This window comes from Poeciliopsis prolifica, unplaced genomic scaffold (genome assembly GCF_027474105.1).
Source record: "Poeciliopsis prolifica strain line A6 unplaced genomic scaffold, Auburn_PproV2 SCAFFOLD013, whole genome shotgun sequence".
In the NCBI taxonomy this organism is placed as follows: Eukaryota; Metazoa; Chordata; class Actinopteri; order Cyprinodontiformes; family Poeciliidae; genus Poeciliopsis; species Poeciliopsis prolifica.
Window position 1 is genome coordinate 12,173,270 of NW_026562388.1, and position 20,699 is coordinate 12,193,968.

General features: G+C 44.7%; 1 protein-coding gene across 5 annotated transcripts in view; it reads right to left on the minus strand.

The window, feature by feature from the left end:
• tmem260 (transmembrane protein 260) overlaps positions 1-20,699 on the minus strand; it is a 70,330-nt gene that overhangs the window by 32,248 nt on the left and 17,383 nt on the right. For all 5 annotated transcript variants that reach the window (XM_055038506.1, XM_055038504.1, XM_055038503.1 and 2 more), the window contains 5 exons: positions 18,127-18,304; positions 17,911-18,024; positions 17,647-17,826; positions 17,490-17,530; positions 16,224-16,310 (listed from right to left, as the gene is read on the minus strand). In XM_055038506.1, the coding sequence (XP_054894481.1) occupies positions 16,224-16,310; positions 17,490-17,530; positions 17,647-17,826; positions 17,911-18,024; positions 18,127-18,304 (600 nt within the window). The remainder of the gene's footprint in view (positions 1-16,223; positions 16,311-17,489; positions 17,531-17,646; positions 17,827-17,910; positions 18,025-18,126; positions 18,305-20,699) is intronic.

Consider the following 20,699-nt stretch of genomic DNA (forward strand, 5'->3'; position numbering starts at 1 on the left):
AAAATAAACTGCTATATCTCCTACACAGAAACTCACAGAGGCACCAAAGTTACTGTGATTGATCATCATCGGGTGTCCTACAATACCCTATGGTCGAATGATGAAATCACTTAGGCCACGCCCCATGAGAACAGGAAGTGTCATGTTTTACTGTGGACAGTCGCTATCTGACCCCTTTGACCTCATCAACATGAAACTGTGCCCAGACACAGAAAACATGTTTGGTGTATTGAGGATTCCAACCCCGACCAATTCGATGGAGCAGGTGGGCGTGGCGGCGTGGCGAAGTGACCTCTAACGCCATCGCCATACGTTTGGCTCTCAATTCCACATTTCGGGCACAGCTGCTCCAAACTCACAAGGGGATCGCCATCAACTCCCCGACAGGAATCCATCACAATATTTGGTGGGCGTGGCCTAATTTCTCTATAGCGCCCCTAGAAAACTTTAAATGATCAGCCCCAAGCCATGCTTTAACCTACAATTACGAAACGTTGTACACATGTGTACCTTGTCAGGACTTACAAAAAAGTCTCTTGGAGCCATGGTCTAAACCCCACAGGAAGTCGCCATTTTAAATTGAAGTTCAGATTTTGACCCATTTTTGCCATTTACAGCCTTGGTATTTGATCGAACTCCTCCTAGGGATTTCCATTAATCGGCTTGAAACTCGGTCAGTCTGTTCATAAGGCATGTCCCATCTAAAGTTATCAAAACGGTGAGTTTTTGAGAATGCTGAAGGGGGATTAGCAGGGGTCAAAGTTCACCTACACGCCATAAAAACATAAACTGCTATATTTCCTACACACAAACTCACAGAGGCACCAAAGTTACTGTGATTGATCATCATCGGCTGCCCTACAATACCCTATGGTCAAATGATGACATCACTTAGGCCACGCCCCCTGAGAACAGGAAGTGTAATGTTTTACTGTCAATGGTCGCTATCTGACCCCTTTCACCTCATCAACATGAAACTGTGCCGAGACACAGGAGACATGTTGGTGTATTGAGGATTCCAACCCCGACCAGCTTCGAAGGAGCAGCTGGGCGTGGCGCCGTGGCGAAGTGACCTGTAACGCCATCGCCATACGTTTGGCTCTCAATTCCACATTTTTGGGCACAGCTGCTCCAAACTCACAAGGATGGATCTTCATCCACTCCCCGACAGGAATCCATCACAATATTTGTAGGGTGTGGCCTAATTTCTCTATAGCGCCCCCTAGAAAATTTTAAATGATCAGCCCCAAGCCATGCTTTAACCTACAATTACGAAACTTTGTACACATGTGTACCATGTCAGGACTTACAAAAAAGTCTCTTGGAGCCATGGTATAAACCCCACAGGAAGTCGCCCATTTTAGATTGAAGTTCAGATTTTGATCCCATTTTTGCCGTTTATAAACCATTTCAGTAATTCGCCACTTGGGGTCAGTATTGCTCCACAAATGAAACAGCAGATAAACAGGATGAAGAACAATATCAGTATTTCGCCAGTAGGTGTCAGTGTTCCTCCACCAATGACAAACAGATCCACGGGCGGATGGGCGCGAAAACTTTGTGAGAGCGTTGCCATGACATTTCTAAAAGGATAGAAATGTCTCAGATAATTTTTGTTGAATTAAATCATGCAGTAAATGTAGCGTTTTCTTACTTCTTCCAAACCATTTCAGTAATTCGCCACTCTGAGTAAGTATTACTCCAACAATGAAATAGAGTGCTTTAGAAACACAGCTGAAAATGATGAAAAATGACGAACTGTAGTACTTCGCCATGTGCATACGATCGGCTGTAAATGACACGTGGATCATCCGACTGACGCCAAAGTATGACCTTTGTTGACCTCTAAAAAGAACAACAGCATTGAAATATATTTTGACTCCACTGCGCGTCCTACATTAATCCGCCAGCTATATTTCCTCGCTAAACCAATGAATCTGCACCACATTTTTTGCATCGTCAAGGAGCGCCTCCAAACGCATCAGTGCGTACCACCTGGTGGACGGGCGCGGAAACTGCGCAACAACTTCTGTCTTAGCACGTGGCCAGCGTTTATGGAAACTGAGCAACAGCTTCTGCGGTGCGGGCGGAGGAGCTGAAAACTGCGTGAGAGCTTCTGTGGTGGCTGGCGTGAGGCGGCGGTTGCTCGTACCCCGCGGGTGGACAATAGGCCGGAGCGGCGCTTGGCTGCGAGGGCCGTTCGAGGCTGCTTGCAGCTTTAATTAGGCCCGAGCAGCTAAGCGCTGCGAAGGCCTATTGTTTCTGTACTGTTTCTTATTATTAGGCCCGAGCAGCTAAGCGCTGCGAAGGCCTATTGTTTCTGTACTGTTTCTTATTATTATTATTACGATTCTCCCTCCAAATGAATTGGCTTTTTGGGGCTTTATCATATTCAAAAACTCACCAAACTTGGCGGAGGCCTTAAGCCTGTTTCAAATTTACGTATTTCAAAGTCGTCGCAAAAATTCCACAAGAAATGGCTCAATAGCGCCACCTAGAAATTTTCAAAGGACCCTTTGCTATTCACTTACTTCATCGTAGAGACATGAAATCTGGTACACTTGTAGAGCTCCCCAAGATGCTCAAAATTTACAATTAATGTCATAGTGCAAGTATCACAGGAAGTCAGCCATTTTGGATTGAAGGTCAAATTTTCACCCCATTTTGCCGTTTACAGCCTCCGTATTTGATCGAACTCCTCCTAGGGATTTCGATTGATCGGCTTCAAACTCGGTCAGTCTGCTCATAAGGCATGTCCCATCTAAACTTATCAAAACGGTGAGTTTTTGAGAATGATGAAGGGGGGTTAGCAGGGGTCGAAGTTCACCTACTCGCCGTAAAAAATAAACTGCTATATCTCCTACACAGAAACTCACAGAGGCACCAAAGTTTCTGTGATTGATCATCATCGGGTGTCCTACAATACCCTATGGTCGAATGATGACATCACTTAGGCCACGCCCCCTGAGAAAAGGAAGTGTCATGTTTTACTTTGAATGGTCGCTATCTGACCCCTTTGACCTCATCAACATGAAACTGTGCCCAGACACAGAAGACATGTTGGTGTGTTGAGGATTCCAACCCCGACCAGCTTCGATGGAGCAGCTGGGCGTGGCGGCGTGGCGAAGTGACCTGTAACGCCATCGCCATACGTTTGGCTCTCAATTCCACATTTTTGGGCGCAGCTTCTCCAAACTCACAAGGATGGATCTTCATCCACTCCCCGACAGGAATCCATCACAATATTTGTAGGGTGTGGCCTAATTTCTCTATAGCGCCCCCTAGAAAATTTTAAATGATCAGCCCCAAGCCATGCTTTAACCTACAATTACGAAACTTTGTACACGTGTGTACCTTGTCAGGACTTACAAAAAAGTCTCTTGGAGCCATTGTCTAAACCCCACAAGAAGTCAGCCATTTTGGATTGAAGTTTGGATTTTGACCCATTTTTGCCGTTTACAGCCTTCGTATTTGATCGAACTCCTCCTAGGGATTTCGATTGATCGGCTTCAAACTCGGTCAGTCTGTTCATAAGGCATGTCCCATCTAAAGTTATCAAAACGGTGAGTTTTTGAGTATGCTGAAGGGAGGTTAGCAGGGGTCAAAGTTCACCTACTCCCCATAAAAAATAAACTGCTATATCTCCTACACAGAAACTCACAGAGGAACCAAAGTTTGAGTGATTGATCATCATCGGGTCTCCTAGAATACCCTATGGTCGAATGATGACATCACTTAGGCCACGCCCCCTGAGAACAGGAAGTGTATTGTTTTACTGTGAACGTTCGCTATCTGACCCTTTGACCTCATCAACATGAAACTGTGCCCAGACACAGAAGACATGTTGGTGTATTGAGGATTCCAACCCCGACCAGCTTCGATGGAGGAGGTGGGTGTGGCGGCGTGGCGAAGTGACCTGTAACGCCATCGCCATACGTTTGGCTCTCAATACCACATTTTCGGGCTCAGCTGCTGCAAACTCACAAGGATGAATATTTATCCACTCCCGACTAGAATCCATCACAATATTTGTAGGGCGTGGCCTAATTTCTCTATAGCGCCCCCTAGAAAACAGCAGCCCATAGGTTATGTTGTTATTAATTATTTAAATATACATTATTATAACTTTTTTTATATATATAAGTTTATTTTGTGGGTTAAAGTACAAACATTCATTCATTTTTGCTAGAAAAATAATACAAACAAAGTCATTCAGCAAAACTTATGACACAGCGAAGTAAGAACACACTGGGGTCAGTGTTGATGGAGTACCACTGGCACCTTGAGGCGATATACTGGTACTGCTAGTGCAATACCAGTATTGCCCAGCAGGAGGCAGTGGTACTCCATCAATGAGCAAACAGATCGACGCTACGTAATAACAGTCAGCCGGCGACAGCTGGAGCTGCGAAGTTTTCCTGAACATTTTGCCTGCTTTTTGGAGCCACAGAACTGGATACGCTCAACATTTTGCTTGATTTTGGAGTTGCAAATCCGAACCACGCTTTTGAGCAAGAAGGCTCTGTTGGACCGGAGTTGGAGAAGTTTAAAACTGAGCAACAGCTTCCGTGGTGCGGGCGGAGGCGCTGAAAACTGCGTGAGAGGTTCTGTGGTGGCTGGCGTGAGGCGGCGGTTGCTCGTACCCGCGGTGGCAATAGGCCGGAGCGGCGCTTGGCTGCGAGGGCCGTTCGAGGCTGCTTGCAGCTTTAATTATTATTACGATTCTCCCTCCAAATGAATTGGCTTTTTGGGGCTTTATCATATTCAAAAACTCACCAAACTTGGCGGAGGCCTTAAGCCTGTTTCAAATTTACGTATTTTAAAGTCGTCGCAAAAATTCCACAAGAAATGGCTCAATAGCGCCACCTAGAAATTTTCAAAGGACCCTTTGCTATTCACTTACTTCATCGTAGAGACATGAAATTTGGTACACTTGTAGAGCTCCCAAGATGCTCAAAATTTACAATTAATGTCATAGTGCAAGTATCACAGGAAGTCAGCCATTTTGGATTGAAGGTCAAATTTTCACCCCATTTTTGCCATTTACAGCCTTCGTTTGATCGAACTCCTCCTAGGGATTTCCATTGATCGGCTTCAAACTCGGTCAGTCTGTTCATAAGGCATGTCCCATCTAAAGTTATCAAAACTGTGAGTTTTTGAGTATGCTGAAGGGGGGTAAGCAGGGGTCAAAGTTCACCTACTCGCCATAAAAAAATAAACTGCTATATCTCCTACACAGAAACTCACAGAGGCACCAAAGTTACTGTGATTGATCATCATCGGGTCTCCTACAATATCCTATGGTCAAGTGATGACATCACTTAAGCCACGCCCCCTGAGAACAGGAAGTGTAATGTTTTACTGTGGTCGGTCGCTATCTGACCCCTTTGACCTCATCAACATGAAACTGTGCCCAGACACAGAAAACATGTTGGTGTATTGAGGATTCCAACCCCGACCACATTCGATGGAGCAGGTGGGCGTGGCGGCGTGGCGAAGTGACCTCTAACGCCATCGCCATACGTTTGGCTCTCAATTCCACATTTTCGGGCCCAGCTGCTGCAAACTCACAAGGATGGATCGACATCACCTCCCCGACAGGAATCCATCACAATATTGTGGGGCGTGGCCTAATTTCTCTATAGCGCCCCCTAGAAAAATTTAAATGATCAGCCCCAAGCCATGCTTTAACCTACAATTACGAAACGTTGTACACGTGTGTACCTTGTCAGGACTTACAAAAAAGTCTCTTGGAGCCATGGTCGAAACCCCACAGGAAGACGGCCATTTTAGATTGAAGTTCAGATTTTGACCCCATTTTTGCCGTTTACAGCCTTCCTATTTGATCGAACTCCTCCTAGGGATTTCGATTGATCGGCTTCAAACTCGGTCAGTTTGCTCATAAGGCATGTCCCATCTAAGTTATCAAAACGGTGAGTTTTTGAGAATGCTGAAGGGGGGTTAGCAGGGGTCAAAGTTCACCTACTCCCCATAAAAAATCAACTGCTATATCTCCTACACAGAAACTCACAGAGGCACCAAAGTTTCTGTGATTGATCATCATCGGGTGTCCTACAATACCCTATGGTCGAATGATGACATCACTTAGGCCACGCCCCCTGAGAAAAGGAAGTGTCATGTTTTACTCTGAACGGTCGCTATCTGACCCCTTTGACCTCATCAACATGAAACTGTGCCCAGACACAGAAGACATGTTGGTGTGTTGAGGATTCCAACCCGACCAGCTTCGATGGAGCAGCTGGGCGTGGCGGCGTGGCGAAGTGACCTGTAACGCCATCGCCATACGTTTGGCTCTCAATTCCACATTTTTGGGCACAGCTGCTCCAAACTCACAAGGATGGATCTTCATCCACTCCCCGACAGGAATCCATCACAATATTTGTAGGGTGTGGCCTAATTTATCTATAGCGCCCCCTAGAAAATTTTAAATGATCAGCCCCAAGCCATGCTTTAACCTACAATTACGAAACTTTGTACACGTGTGTACCTTGTCAGGACTTACAAAAAAGTCTCTTGGAGCCATGGTCTAAACCCTAGAGGAAGTGAGCCATTTTAGATTGAAGTTCAGATTTTGATCCCATTTTTGGCGTTTATAAACCATTTCAGTAATTCGCCACTTGGGGTCAGTATTGCTCCACAAATGAAACAGCAGATAAACAGAATGAAGAACAATATCAGTATTTCGCCAGTAGGTGTCAGTGTTCCTCCACCAATGACAAACAGATCCACGGGCCGATGGGCGTGAAAACTTTGTGAGAGCGTTGCCATGAAATTTCTAAAAGGATAGAAATGTCTCAGATAATTTTTGTTGAATTAAATCATGCAGTAAATGTAGCGTTTTTACTTCTTACAAACCATTTCAGTAATTCGCCACTCTGAGTAAGTATTACTCCAACAATGAAATAGAGTTCTTTAGAAACACAGCTGAAAATGATGAAAAATGACGAACTGTAATACTTCGTCATGTGCATATGATCGGCTGTAAATGACACGTGGATCATCCGACTGACGCCAAATTGGATACGTATGACCTTTGTTGACCTCTAAAGAGAACAACAGCATTGAAATATATTTTGACTCCACTGCGCGTCCTACATTAATCCGCCAGCTATATTTCCTCGCTAAACCAATGAATCTGCACCACATTTTTTGCATCGTCAAGGAGCGCATCCGAACGCATCAGTGCGTACCACCTGGTGGACGGGCGCGGAAACTGCGCAACAACTTCTGTGTTAGCACGTGGCCAGCGTTGATGGAATCTGAGCAACAGCTTCCGCGGTGCGGGGAGGAGCTGAAAAACTGCGTGAGAGCTTCTGTGGTGGCTGGCGTGAGGCGGCGGTTGCTCGTACCCTGCGGTGGCAATAGGCCGGAGCGGCGCTTGGCTGCGAGGCCGTTCGAGGCTGCTTGCAGCTTTAATTATTATTCTGCCCCCCTAAAGAGGGGCCTTTTTGGGGGCTTTATCATTTTCAAAAACTCACCAAACTTGGCGGACGCGTAAATGGAGTTTCAAAATTTTGTATTTTAAGGTCATTGCAAAAATCCCATAAGAAATGGCTAAATAGCGCCACCTAGAAATTTTCAAAGGACCCTTTGCTATTCACTTACTTTATCCTAGAGACATGAAATTTGGTACACTTGTAGAGCTCCCCAAGATGCTCAAAATTTACAATTAATGTCATAGTGCAAGTATCACAGGAAGTCAGCCATTTTGGATTGAAGGTCAAATTTTCACCCCATTTTTGCCGTTTACAGCCTTCGTATTTGATCGAACTCCTCCTAGGGATTTCCATTGACCGGCTTCAAACTCGGTCAGTCTGTTCATAAGGCATGTCCCATCTAAAGTTATCAAAACGGAGAGTTTTTGAGTATGCTGAAGGGGTCAGCAGGGGTCAAAGTTCACCTACTCGCCGTAAAAAAATAAACTGCTATATCTCCTACACAGAAACTCACAGAGGCACCAAAGTTACTGTGATTGATCATCATCGGGTGTCCTACAATACCCTATGGTCGAATGATGACATCACTTAGGCCACGCCCCCTGAGAACAGGAAGTGTAATGTTTTACTGTGGACGGTCGCTATCTGACCCCTTTGACCTCATCAACATGAAACTGTGCCCAGACACAGAAAACATGTTGGTGTATTGAGGATTCCAACCCCGACCAGCTTCGATGGAGCAGGTGGGCGTGGCGGCGTGGCGAAGTGACCTGTAACGCCATCGCCATACGTTTGGCTCTCAATTCCACATTTTTGGGCGCAGCTGCTCCAAACTCACAAGGATGGATCTTCATCCACTCCCCGACAGGAATCCATCACAATATTTGTAGGGTGTGGCCTAATTCTCTATAGCGCCCCCTAGAACACTTTAAATGATCAGCCCAAGCCATGCTTTAACCTACAATTACGAAACTTTGTACACGTGTGTACCTTGTCAGGACTTACAAAAAAGTCTCTTGGAGCCATGGTCTAAACCCCACAGGAAGTCAGCCATTTGGATTAAAGTTTGGATTTGACCCATTTTTGCCGTTTACAGCCTTCGTATTTGATCGAACTCCTCCTAGGGATTTCCATTGATCGGCTTCAAACTCGGTCAGTCTGTTCATAAGGCATGTCCCATCTAAAGTTATCAAAACGGTGAGTTTTGAGTATGCTGAAGGGGGTTGGCAGGGGTCAAAGTTCACCTACTCGCCATAAAAAAATAAACTGCTATATCTCCTACACAGAAACTCATAGAGGCACCAAAGTTACTGTAATTAATCATCATTAGCTGCCCTACAATACCCTATGGTCGAATGAGACATCATTAGGCCACGCCCCTGAGAACAGGAAGTGTAATGTTTTACTGTGAACTGTCGCTATCTGACCCCTTTGACCTCATCAACATGAAACTGTGCCAAGACACAGAGAACATGTTGGTGTATTGAGGATTCCAACCCCGACCAGCTTTGATGGAGCAGGTGGGCGTGGCGGCGTGGCGAAGTGACCTGTAACGCCATCGCCATACGTTTGGCTCTCAATTCCACATTTTAAGGCCCAGCTGCTCCAAACTCACAAGGATGGATCCTCATCCACTCCCCTACAGGAATCCATCACAATATTGGTGGGCGTGGCCTAATTTCTCTATAGCGCCCCCTAGAAAACTTTAAATGATCAGCCCCAAGCCATGCTTTAACCTACAATTACGAAACGTTGTACACATGTGTACCTTGTCAGGACTTACAAAAAAGTCTCTTGGAGCCATGGTCTAAACCCCACAGGAAGACGGCCATTTTAGATTGAAGTTCAGATTTTGACCCCATTTTGCCGTTTACAGCCTTCCTATTTGATCGAACTCCTCCTAGGGATTTCGATTGATCGGCTTCAAACTCGGTCAGTCTGTTCATAAGGCATGTCCCATCTAAAGTTATCAAAACGGTGAGTTTTTGAGAATGCTGAAGGGGACTTAGCAGGGGTCAAAGTTCACCTACTCGCCGTAAAAAATAAACTGCTATATCTCCTACACAGAAACTCACAGAGGCACCAAAGTCACTGTGATTGATCATCATCGGGTGTCATACAATACCCTATGGTCGAATGATGACATCACTTAGGCCACGCCCCTGAGAAAAGGAAGTGTCATGTTTTACTCTGAACTGTAGCTATCTGACCCCTTTGACCTCATCTACATGAAACTGTGCCCAGACACAGAAGACATCTTGGTGTATTGAGGATTCCAACCCCGACCAGCTACGATAGAGCAGGTGGGCATGGCGGCGTGGCGAAGTTACCTGTAACGCCATCGCCATACGTTTGGCTCTCAATACACATTTTCGGGCTCAGCTGCTGCAAACTAACAAGGATGAATATTTATCCACTCCCCGACTAGAATCCATCACAATATTTGTAGGGCGTGGCCTAATTTCTCTATAGCGCCCCCTAGAAAACAGCAGCCCATAGGTTATGTTGTTATTAATTATTTAAATATACATTATTATAACTTTTTATATATATAAGTTTATTTTGTGGGTTAAAGTACAAACATTCATTCATTTTTGCTAGAAATAATACAAACAAAGTCATTCAGCAAAACTTATGACAGCGAAGTAAGAACACACTGGGTCAGTGTTGATGGAGTACGTCTGGCACCTTGTGGCGATATACTGGTACTGCTAGTGCAATACCAGTATTGCCCAGCAGGAGGCAGTGGTACTCCATCAATGAGAAAAACAGATCGACGCTACGTAATAACAGTCAGCCGGCGACAGCTGGAGCTGCGAAGTTTTCCTGAACATTTTGTCTGCTTTTTGGAGCCACAGAACTGGACTACGCTCAACATTTTGCTTGGATTTTGGAGTTGCAAATCCGAACCACGCTTTTGAGCAAGAAGGCTCTGTTGGACCGGAGTTGGAGAAGTTTAAACTGAGGAACAGCTTCCGCGGTGCGGGCGGAGGCGCTGAAAACTGCGTGAGAGCTTCTGTGGTGGCTCGCGTGAGGCGGCGGTTGCTAGTACCCCGCGGTGGCAATAGGCCGGAGCGGCGCTTGGCTGCGAGGGCCGTTCGAGGCTGCTTGCAGCTTTAATTATTATTATTATTATTCTTCCACCCAAATGAATTGGCTTTTTGAGGGCTTTATCATATTCAAAACTCACCAAACTTGCCGGACGCGTAAGGGAGTTTCAAAATTTTGTATTTTAAGGTCATTGCAAAAATCCCATAAGAAATGGCTCAATAGCGCCACCTAGAAATTTTCAAAGGACCCTTTGCTATTCACTTACTTTATCCTAGAGACATGAAATTTGGTACACTTGTAGAGCTCCCCAAGATGCTCAAAATTTACAATTAATGTCATAGTGCAAGTATCACAGGAAGTCGGCCATTCTGGATTGAAGGTCCAATTTTGAGGCCATTTTTGCCCTTTACAGCCTCCGTATTTGATCGAACTCCTCCTAGGGATTTCGATTGATCGCCTTCAAACTCGGTCAGTCTGTTCATAAGGCATGTCCCATCTAAAGTTATCAAAACGGTGAGTTTTTGAGTATGTTGAAGGGGGGTTAGCAGGGTCAAAGTTCACCTACTCGCCATAAAAAAATAAACTGCTATATCTCCTACACAGAAACTCACAGAGGCACCAAAGTTTCTGTGATTGATCATCATCGGGTGTTCTACAATACCCTATGGTCGAATGATGACATCACTTAGGCCACGCCCCATGAGAACAGGAAGTCTAATGTTTTACTGTGGACGGTCGCTATCTGACCCTTTGACCTCATCAACATGAAACTGTGCCCAGACACAGAAGACATGTTGGTGTATTGAGGATTCCAACCCCGACCAGCTACGATGGAGTAGGTGGCGTGGCGGCGTGGCGAAGTGACCTCTAACGCCATCGCCATACGTTTGGCTCTCAATTCCACATTTTCGGGCCCAACTGCTCCAAACTCACAAGGATGGATCCTCATCTACTCCCCGACAGGAATCCATCACAATATTTGGTGGGCGTGGCCTAATTCTCTATAGCGCCCCCTAGAAAACTTTAAATGATCAGCCCCAAGCCATGCTTTAACCTACAATTACGAAACTTTGTACACATGTGTACCATGTCAGGACTTACAAAAAGTCTCTTGGAGCCATGGTCTAAACCCCACAGGAAGTCGGCCATTTTAGATGAAGTTCAAATTTTGACCCCATTTTTGCCATTACAGCCTTCGTATTTGATCGAACTCCTCCTAGGGATTTCGATTGATCGGCTTCAAACTCGGTCAGTCTGTTCATAAGGCATGTCCCATCTAAAGTTATCAAAACGGTGAGTTTTTGAGAATGCTGAAGGGGGGTTAGCAGGGGTCAAAGTTCACCTACGCCATAAAAACATAAACTGCTATATCTCCTACACAGAAGCTCACAGAGGCACCAAAGTTACTGTGGTTGATCATCATCGGCTGCCCGACAATACCCTATGGTCGAATGATGACATCACTTAGCCCACGCCCCCTGAGAACATGAAGTGTAATGTTTTACTGTCAATGGTCGCTATCTGACCCTTTGACCTCATCAACATGAAACTGTGCCCAGACACAGAAGACATGTTGGTGTGTTAGGATTCTAATCCCGACCAGCTACGATGGAGCAGGTGGGCGTGGCGGCGTGGCAAAGTGACCTGTAACGCCATCGCCATACGTTTGGCTCTGAATTCCACATTTTCGGGCCAGCTGCTCCAAACTCACAAGGATGGATCCTAATCCACTCCCTTACAGTAATCCATCACAATATTTGTAGGGCGTGGCCTAATTTCTCTATAGCGCCCCTAGAAAACAGCAGCCCATAGGTTATGTGTTATTAATTATTTAAATATACATTATTATAACTTTTTTATAATAAGTTTATTTTGTGGGTTAAAGTACAAACATTCATTCATTTTTGCTAGAAATAATACAAAAAAAGTCATTCAGCAAAACTTATGAAACAGCGAAGTAAAAACACACTGGGGTCAGTGTTGATGGAGTACTACTGGCCCCTTGTGACAAAATACTGGTATGCTGGTGCAATACCAGTATTGCACCAGCAGGAGGCAGTGGTACTCCATCAATGACAACAAACAGATTGACGCTACGTGATAACAGTCAGCCGGCGACAGCTGGAGCTGCAAAGTTTTCCTGAACATTTTGCCTGCTTTTTGGAGCCACAGAACTGGACTACGCTCAACATTTTGCTTGGATTTTGGAGTTGCAAATCCGAACCACGCTTTTGAGCAAGAAGGCTCTGTTGGACCGGAGTTGGAGAAGTTTAAACTGAGCAACAGCTTCCGCGGTGCGGGCGGAGGCGCTGAAAACTGCATGAGAGCTTCTGTGGTGGCTGGCGTGAGGCGGCGGTTGCTCGTACCCCGCGGTGGCAATAGGCCGGAGCGGCGCTTGGCTGCGAGGGCCGTTCGAGGCTGCTTGCAGCTTTAATTTCTTATTATTATTATTATTATTATTATTCTCCCTCCAAATGAATTGGCTTTTTGGGGGCTTTATCATATTCAAAAACTCACCAAACTTGGCGGAGGCCTTAAGCCTGTTTCAAATTTACGTATTTAAAGTCGACGCAACAATTGCAAAGAAATGGCTCAATAGCGCCACCTTGAAATTTTCAAAGGACCCTTTGCTATTCACTTACTTCATCGTAGAGACATGAAATTTGGTACACTTGTAGAGCTCCCCAAGATGCTCAAAATTTACAATTAATGTCATAGTGCAAGTATCACAGGAAGTCAGCCATTTTGGATTGAATGTCAAATTTTCACCCCATTTTTGCCATTTACAGCCTTCGTATTTGATCGAACTCTCCTAGGGATTTCCATTGATCGGCTTCAAACTCGGTCAGTCTGTTCATAAGGCATGTCCCATCTAAAGTTATCAAAACTGTGAGTTTTTGAGTATGCTGAAGGGGGTTAGCAGGGGTCAAAGTTCACCTACTCGCCATAAAAAAATAAAACTGCTATATCTCCTACACAGAAACTCACAGAGGCACCAAAGTTACTGTGATTGATCATCATCGGGTGTCCTACAATATCCTATGGTCGAATGATGACATCACTTAGGCCACGCCCCTGAGAACAGGAAGTGTAATGTTTTACTGTGGACGGTCGCTATCTGACCCCTTGACCTCATCAACATGAAACTGTGCCCAGACACAGAAAACATGTTGGTGTATGAGGATTCCAACCCCGACCACATTCGATGGAGCAGGTGGGCGTGGCGGCGTGGCGAAGTGACCTCTAACGCCATCGCCATAACGTTTGGCTCTCAATTCCACATTTTCGGGCCCAACTGCTCCAAACTCACAAGGATGGATCGCCATCAACTCCCCGACAGGAATCCATCACAATATTTGTGGGCGTGGCCTAATTCTCTATAGCGCCCCCTAGAAAAATTTAAATGATCAGCCCCAAGCCATGCTTTAACCTACAATTACGAAATGTTGTACACGTGTGTACCTTGTCAGGACTTACAAAAAAGTCTCTTGGAGCCATGGTCGAAACCCCACAGGAAGACGGCCATTTTAGATTGAAGTTCAGATTTGACCCCATTTTTGCCGTTTACAGCCTTCCTATTTGATCGAACCTCCTAGGGATTTCGATTGATCGGCTTCAAACTCGGTCAGTTTGCTCATAAGGCATGTCCCATCTGAAGTTATCAAAACGGTGAGTTTTTGAGTATGCTGAAGGGGGTTAGCAGGGGTCAAAGTTCACCTACTCCCCATAAAAAATCAACTGCTATATCTCCTACACAGAAACTCACAGAGGCACCAAAGTTTCTGTGATTGATCATCATCGGGTGTCCTACAATACCCTATGGTCGAATGATGACATCACTTAGGCCACGCCCCCTGAGAAAAGGAAGTGTCATGTTTACTCTGAACGGTCGCTATCTGACCCCTTTGACCTCATCAACATGAAACTGTGCCCAGACACAGAAGACATGTTGGTGTGTTGAGGATTCCAACCCTGACCAGCTTCGATGGAGCAGCTGGGCGTGGCGGCGTGGCGAAGTGACCTGTAACGCCATCGCCATACGTTTGGCTCTCAATTCCACATTTTTGGGCACAGCTGCTCCAAACTCACAATGATGGATCTTCATCCACTCCCCGACAGGAATCCATCACAATATTTGTAGGGTGTGGCCTAATTTATCTATAGCGCCCCCTAGAAAATTTTAAATCATCAGCCCCAAGCCATGCTTTAACCTACAATTACGAAACTTTGTACACGTGTGTACCTTGTCAGGCCTTACAAAAAAGTCTCTTGGAGCCATGGTATAAACCCAGAGGAAGTGAGCCATTTTAGATTGAAGTTCAGATTTTGATCCCATTTTTGGCGTTTATAAACCATTTCAGTAATTCGCCACTTGGGGTCAGTATTGCTCCACAAATGAAACAGCAGATAAACAGGATGAAGAACAATATCAGTATTTCGCCAGTAGGTGTCAGTGTTCCTCCACCAATGACAAACAGATCCACGGGCAGATGGGCATGAAAACTTTGTGAGAGCGTTGCCGTGAAATTTCTAAAAGGATAGAAATGTCTCATATAATTTTTGTTGAATTAAATCATGCAGTAAATGTAGCGTTTTCTTACTTCTTACAAACCATTTCAGTTATTCGCCACTCTGAGTAAGTATTACTCAAACAATGAATAGAGTGCTTTAGAAACACAGCTGAAGATGATGAACAATGACGAACTGTAGTACTTCGCCATGTGCATATGATCGGCTGTAAATGACACGTGGATCATCCGACTGACGCCAAATTGGATACGTATGACCTTTGTTGACCTCTAAAGAGAACAACAGCATTGAAATATATTTTGACTCCAATGCGCGTCCTACATTAATCCGCCAGCTATATTTCCTCGCAAACCAATGAATCTGCACCACATTTTTTGCATCGTCAAGGAGCGCCTCCGAACGCATCACTGCGTACCGCCTGGTGGACGGGCGCGGAAACTGCGCAACAACTTCTGTGTTAGCACGTGGCCAGCGTTGATGGAAACTGAGCAACAGCTTCCGCGGTGCGGGCGGAGGAGCTGAAAACTGCTTGAGAGCTTCTGTGGTGGCTGACGTGAGGCGACGGTTTGCTAGTACCTCGCGGTGGCAATAGGCCGGAGCGGCGCTTGGCTGCGAGGGCCGTTCGAGGCTGCTTGCAGCTTTAATAATTTTCTTATATCTATAGAGTTCAGAAAAACAATTATTTGCAAAATGACTCTTGATGCATAACACAGTACAAACTAAAATTTGCAATGCGTCCCCTTTGGCACTCTGAAAGTTGACCTTGGTCTTCTTCATTTGTTTGTGTGTGTGTGGTTTATTAAAGTGCACTTCAGGGGAAAGCTGAGAACGGCTGGTACCCTGCAGAGCTCCAGGGCAGCACCGGGCTTTTATCAGCACCACCCCACAGACCCCAGCAAAGCCACCACTGTAATAAATTACTGGATCTCAATGCCGCACACACACACACGCACAAACACATTTGAAAATCCTAAATAAATATCAACCCCTCTCAATCTGAATGAGTAGCGTTGTGACAGCCTGACAGCGAGGTGCCTCAGCCTCGTTTTGTGTTCTCCTTTTTCAGGATCAGCGTTTTGTCAGTGGTTTTGTTAGCCATCTTTCACTGCAGGGGATTATATTTTTTTCATTGAGAAGTGGCTGCTGAGCGTTGTGTGTTGTGTGCTGCCATCTTGCTCATCCTACCTGTCCCACAAGGAGAAGAGAAGGCCTATTCCTGCCAGAACCAAAACAGGAGGAGAGAGATCCGCCAGGCAGTGGTCCAGCTGGGCCCTGCACACACAGAACACACACACATATGGATATGTAGCATATGATGGACACCAAAGACAAGCTCAATTACCCTTCATGATACTAAAGTCAAGGACAGCAATTATCAAACCGTATGAAAACAAACTCCCTGGATTGTGTGCTTCCTCTTTCAATCGGATTGACAGATACGAATGACTGTGTCATCCGTCCCAAGCAACCCTGTCCTCTCCTCACAGCGCCTGTCATTCACAAAGCGCTTGCTCAGTGCAGAGAGATAGTTCCCTGCCTCTTCCTTAATACCCATCTCTATTTGACAGCTTATTGAGTCTCTATATCTCCCAATGAACGCTGTGTGTTATGTGCTGGTGAGTGTGTCTGCGTGAGTGTGTGTCAACGTCTCCGGCGGGTTTACGTCTCCGCAGCGACATGCCTGTCATGTTCGTCTCTTTCCCCCATATTGAAGGTGTGCGTGTCCATCAAGCAGCAGGGGTGATGGGACAGGGTGGGTGGCAGGCAGAGGGGGGTCTGGTGGTGGGGGGTCCTAAGATGAACATACAACCCTCCCGCACACACCCACACACACCCTCTCATGTCCCATCAGTTGGAGAAAAATAGCTGTAGCGGGAAGACTGTAGTGGTGGCGAAGAGCAAAAGGAGGATATTTATTGGTAGGGGGGAAAAAAAATACAATTTCTCCAGCTCTGCTGCAGTGTTTGTCATCACAGCTTGTCACGGTTCACCACCAGAGCTGAGTGATCAGTTCAAACTGCAAGAGAAACAGAACACAGCGTTTTTGGCCCCGTAAGCAGGTTCAGCTCTTTGATGGGAGAGTGGAACAGGAAGAACAAAAGCTGCCAGGCTGAGCGGCGAAGGAAGAAGGGACTCTTGGCACTCTCTCGGAAGATTGGCGTGTCTGCAGTTAAACCTGAGTAAACCACCATAACCATAAAGCATTGAGTGGCTGCGTCCTCCATCTTCAGAAACTAAATGTGCTCTCAGTGTGTCTGAGATCAAAGCCCACACTTTTTACAGTTTCTCCTTTGCTCCATCTTACAAACACAATTCAAATTCACACAGACTCTGCACATGAACCAGGAAAATGTTAATAAATATTTATCCATGTGTAAATAAAAAATTTAAAAAATCACATCAATTACAAACTAAGATACTTGATCATTAGGGTAACGTTGATAAACTCACTGCAGCATTGAGCGCAGACTCACAGAGGTCTCTGTCTTTGCCTATAAAACACAGAAAAGTATAGATAAAATCTATAAAGGGCAAAATAATCTTGATACCACAACAAGAACAAGAAGTTTCTTTTTTAAAACATGTAGATCCAAAAACCAGCACATACAAGGCTGAATGTCCCATACTCTGCCCTCAGCAGATGAGTCAGCAAACCGGAAAGGGTAGTTTGGTCCCCCCAGCTCCAGCGGGCGCTGTTGAGGTAGGACGAGATGGGTAGGTAGATGTACGGGAAAAAACCAGCAATGAAGCAAAATCCCAGAGATACAAGGACCAAAAAAGACAGCTCCTGTTTAAATTGGAAAATGAATACTATTTTTGAAATATTCACAAATATTGTTTGTTTATTGTACGGATGTAAGAGTAGTTTTACCTTTAGAGTAAAGAGTCGATAAAGGACCCAGGGAATGATGATCAGTACATACAGGACCAGAGTGTGTTGATTGCACAGCCCCAGGCCGCAGCAAAATGCGCCCCAATGCGCAATCTGAAAGAAACAATCGCAACATTTCACCGATGTCAGTTTAACGTCTAACACCTAAAGAAAAGGAAGATGACAGATTAGTAAGGATGAGTTTGATAGGACTACCTTCCTCCTCTGCCAGGTGTTTTCAGCACAGTGGAAGCTGGCCGTCAAGAAGAAGAGAGCGCCGACGAAAAGGTTGTTGAGGGTGAAGACTTCTGCCACCATCGACCACTGCCAGCTGAGCCTGGACACAGCGAACAGGCCTCCAGCCAGGACCGCACCGGGTCCAGGGCCTGTCAACCTAACAATGAAGAAGGGTCTTTAATTAATTTTTTAGACATGCACAGATGAGAGTTTCTTGGCTAAGTTTTGATCTTGGATTTTGTAAGGCTTTGACCAATTTTGGGCAGAACTGTGATTAACAGGATTAAAAGTTTTTGGTTTTTTTTTGTCTATGCTTTCTGAAGTAAACCATTATCTATATTAGGAGAATATCGCGTATTGTTGTTTCCCTTGACATTATTTTGAACACCTCAAACTTTCTTCCCTCAGTAACAAATACTTCACTGAAAACTGTGAACGGCAGAAATAGGTGTGGTGTGTTCAATAAGCAGAAAAAGAATACCACAAGGTTTCTCATTGCATAAATGATAGATATAAAGAACATTTTGCTCTTCTAAGAGTTGTCAGAATACTGATATATTAAAACATACTGACTCATAGAAAAACACTAAACAAGATCTTCTGTGACGATTTATAATAGAAAATGCAATAATAAGCAGGATTACAAAACAGTGTTTAGAATATTTAGGACGTTATTGAAAGTGACAACGTATAAAAAAGTGATTGATTATTTGTAGGAAATGAGTAGAACAAATTGGAGATATTTTTATGACAAAAGAATTTTATTTAAATCTATATATATTGTGTCATATATTGTGTTATCCTCACAATCTACAATATCTATTAAAGATATCATTATTAGAAAATTCTGCAAGCTACATATCTTCATAACAAAGTTGCAACCATTGGGCTTTTTTTGGCTGATTACCATTTCACTGGGTGTGATCTTTCAAATACAACAGAAAATCAAGACATTATTAGCTTATCTAGATTTATGCCTCAAAATGTTCATCTCTAATTTTAAAGTAAAAAAAGCACACGTGCTGTTGGTTGATGCTTTCATAGGTTAAAAATGAGGGAGTTTTGGGGTTTGATGTTCAACAGAAAGTCTAAAAATATCTGATTTTACACTATTTAACTAGGAAACATTGGCCATGTAGCCCTACTTTAGTTTAATTTCCTACAGATTTAAGTTATGCTGAACCACTGTGTAAAAAAGTAAAATAAAAACAACAAAGTCAGCAACTTCAAACTGCATACAAATTTTCCGGTGAAATAAGCTCCTACTTCTTTCAGAGTAATTTAGGAACGAGTGATAATCTTCCTTCTGCCCAATTTTTACTTCTCGGACCAGACCTTCAAAAAAAAAAAAAAAAGAAAAAAAAACCACACACTCGCTGTGAAATGAGGTAATTCATCAGAACTTCGTTCCCAGCAGCCGGTTGATCTCAAACAGAGAAACCACCGTGGTGGAGATAGCACTTTATCCCCCGCTTCTTAAATATAATGTACGCACAAAAGTTTTCCTCCTCTCCTGTGCCATTCCCATCTCCTCTGCGGTAATTGAAGCAAACTTGAGATAATCTGTCATATGCTAAGACCCACCACTTACTACTATGAGAGACAGAGAGAGGGGGGAGAAATTAAGGCAAAAAAATAGTGCAGAAAAGTGTGCATTAAAGGGGGGGAGACAGCATGCGGGATGTAGGATGAAATACAGGAAAAGGAAAGAAAAAAAGTTCATGACGAGAGAAGGGAAAGAAAGGAACGAAAAAAAGCAGCCCAGTCCCCAGCATGCTGGCTCTGAAATATGAACAGGCTCGACAATTAGGAAAGTCAGGCAGTATGGCCCTTTCCACTATTGTGTGGAGTGGCTTAGAGTCCTCATCAGCCTATCAGCTAACTGACAGGCAGAGAGCTGCTCTATTCAGCACCGCAGATACAAGCTGCAGGCCAAACGGCTGCCAGGTCCCTTATGACCCCACAATCCCTTGCCGGTGACAGCTTCAAGCTCCATAGCAAATTAGGCGCTCTCACATTACAATCGCAGAAGACAGATTCCATTAACGGTATCTGAAATTGAGTAGAGAGCAGGCCCGTTATCAGACCTGACTCATAAGCACCGCCATTAATCACAAGGCATGATACCATTTATACATTTCCAGCTCTCTGCCTGCCGCTGTGATAGTCAGCCACAAAAGGCCTGATGAGACTTAGGCTAGGGGAACAATGGAGCTTTCTGAGGAAAGCACGGCAAATCAGGGAAAAAAGGAAAGGGAGAGCGAGAGAAGGGTAGGGAAAAAAACTCCAGCTTGCTGACTACTTCCCATTTTCTCACCCACCCTCTACTATTTTCCCTCTGTGTTCTCTGAATGAGACTGTACAGTATATGTGAGAGTGTGTGCACTTAAAAGGGGGGGTGGGGCATCGAGTCGTGGGTCTTAATAAGAGATAGCAGCGTCGTTCTCGCTACACCGCTCCAGGAATTAGTTGTAACTTGCAGGAAGGATGAAGAAGGGTGGTAGCGTGAGGGAGGGGAGCAGACGGGGACTTTTGTTGAGGTGCAGAGACCT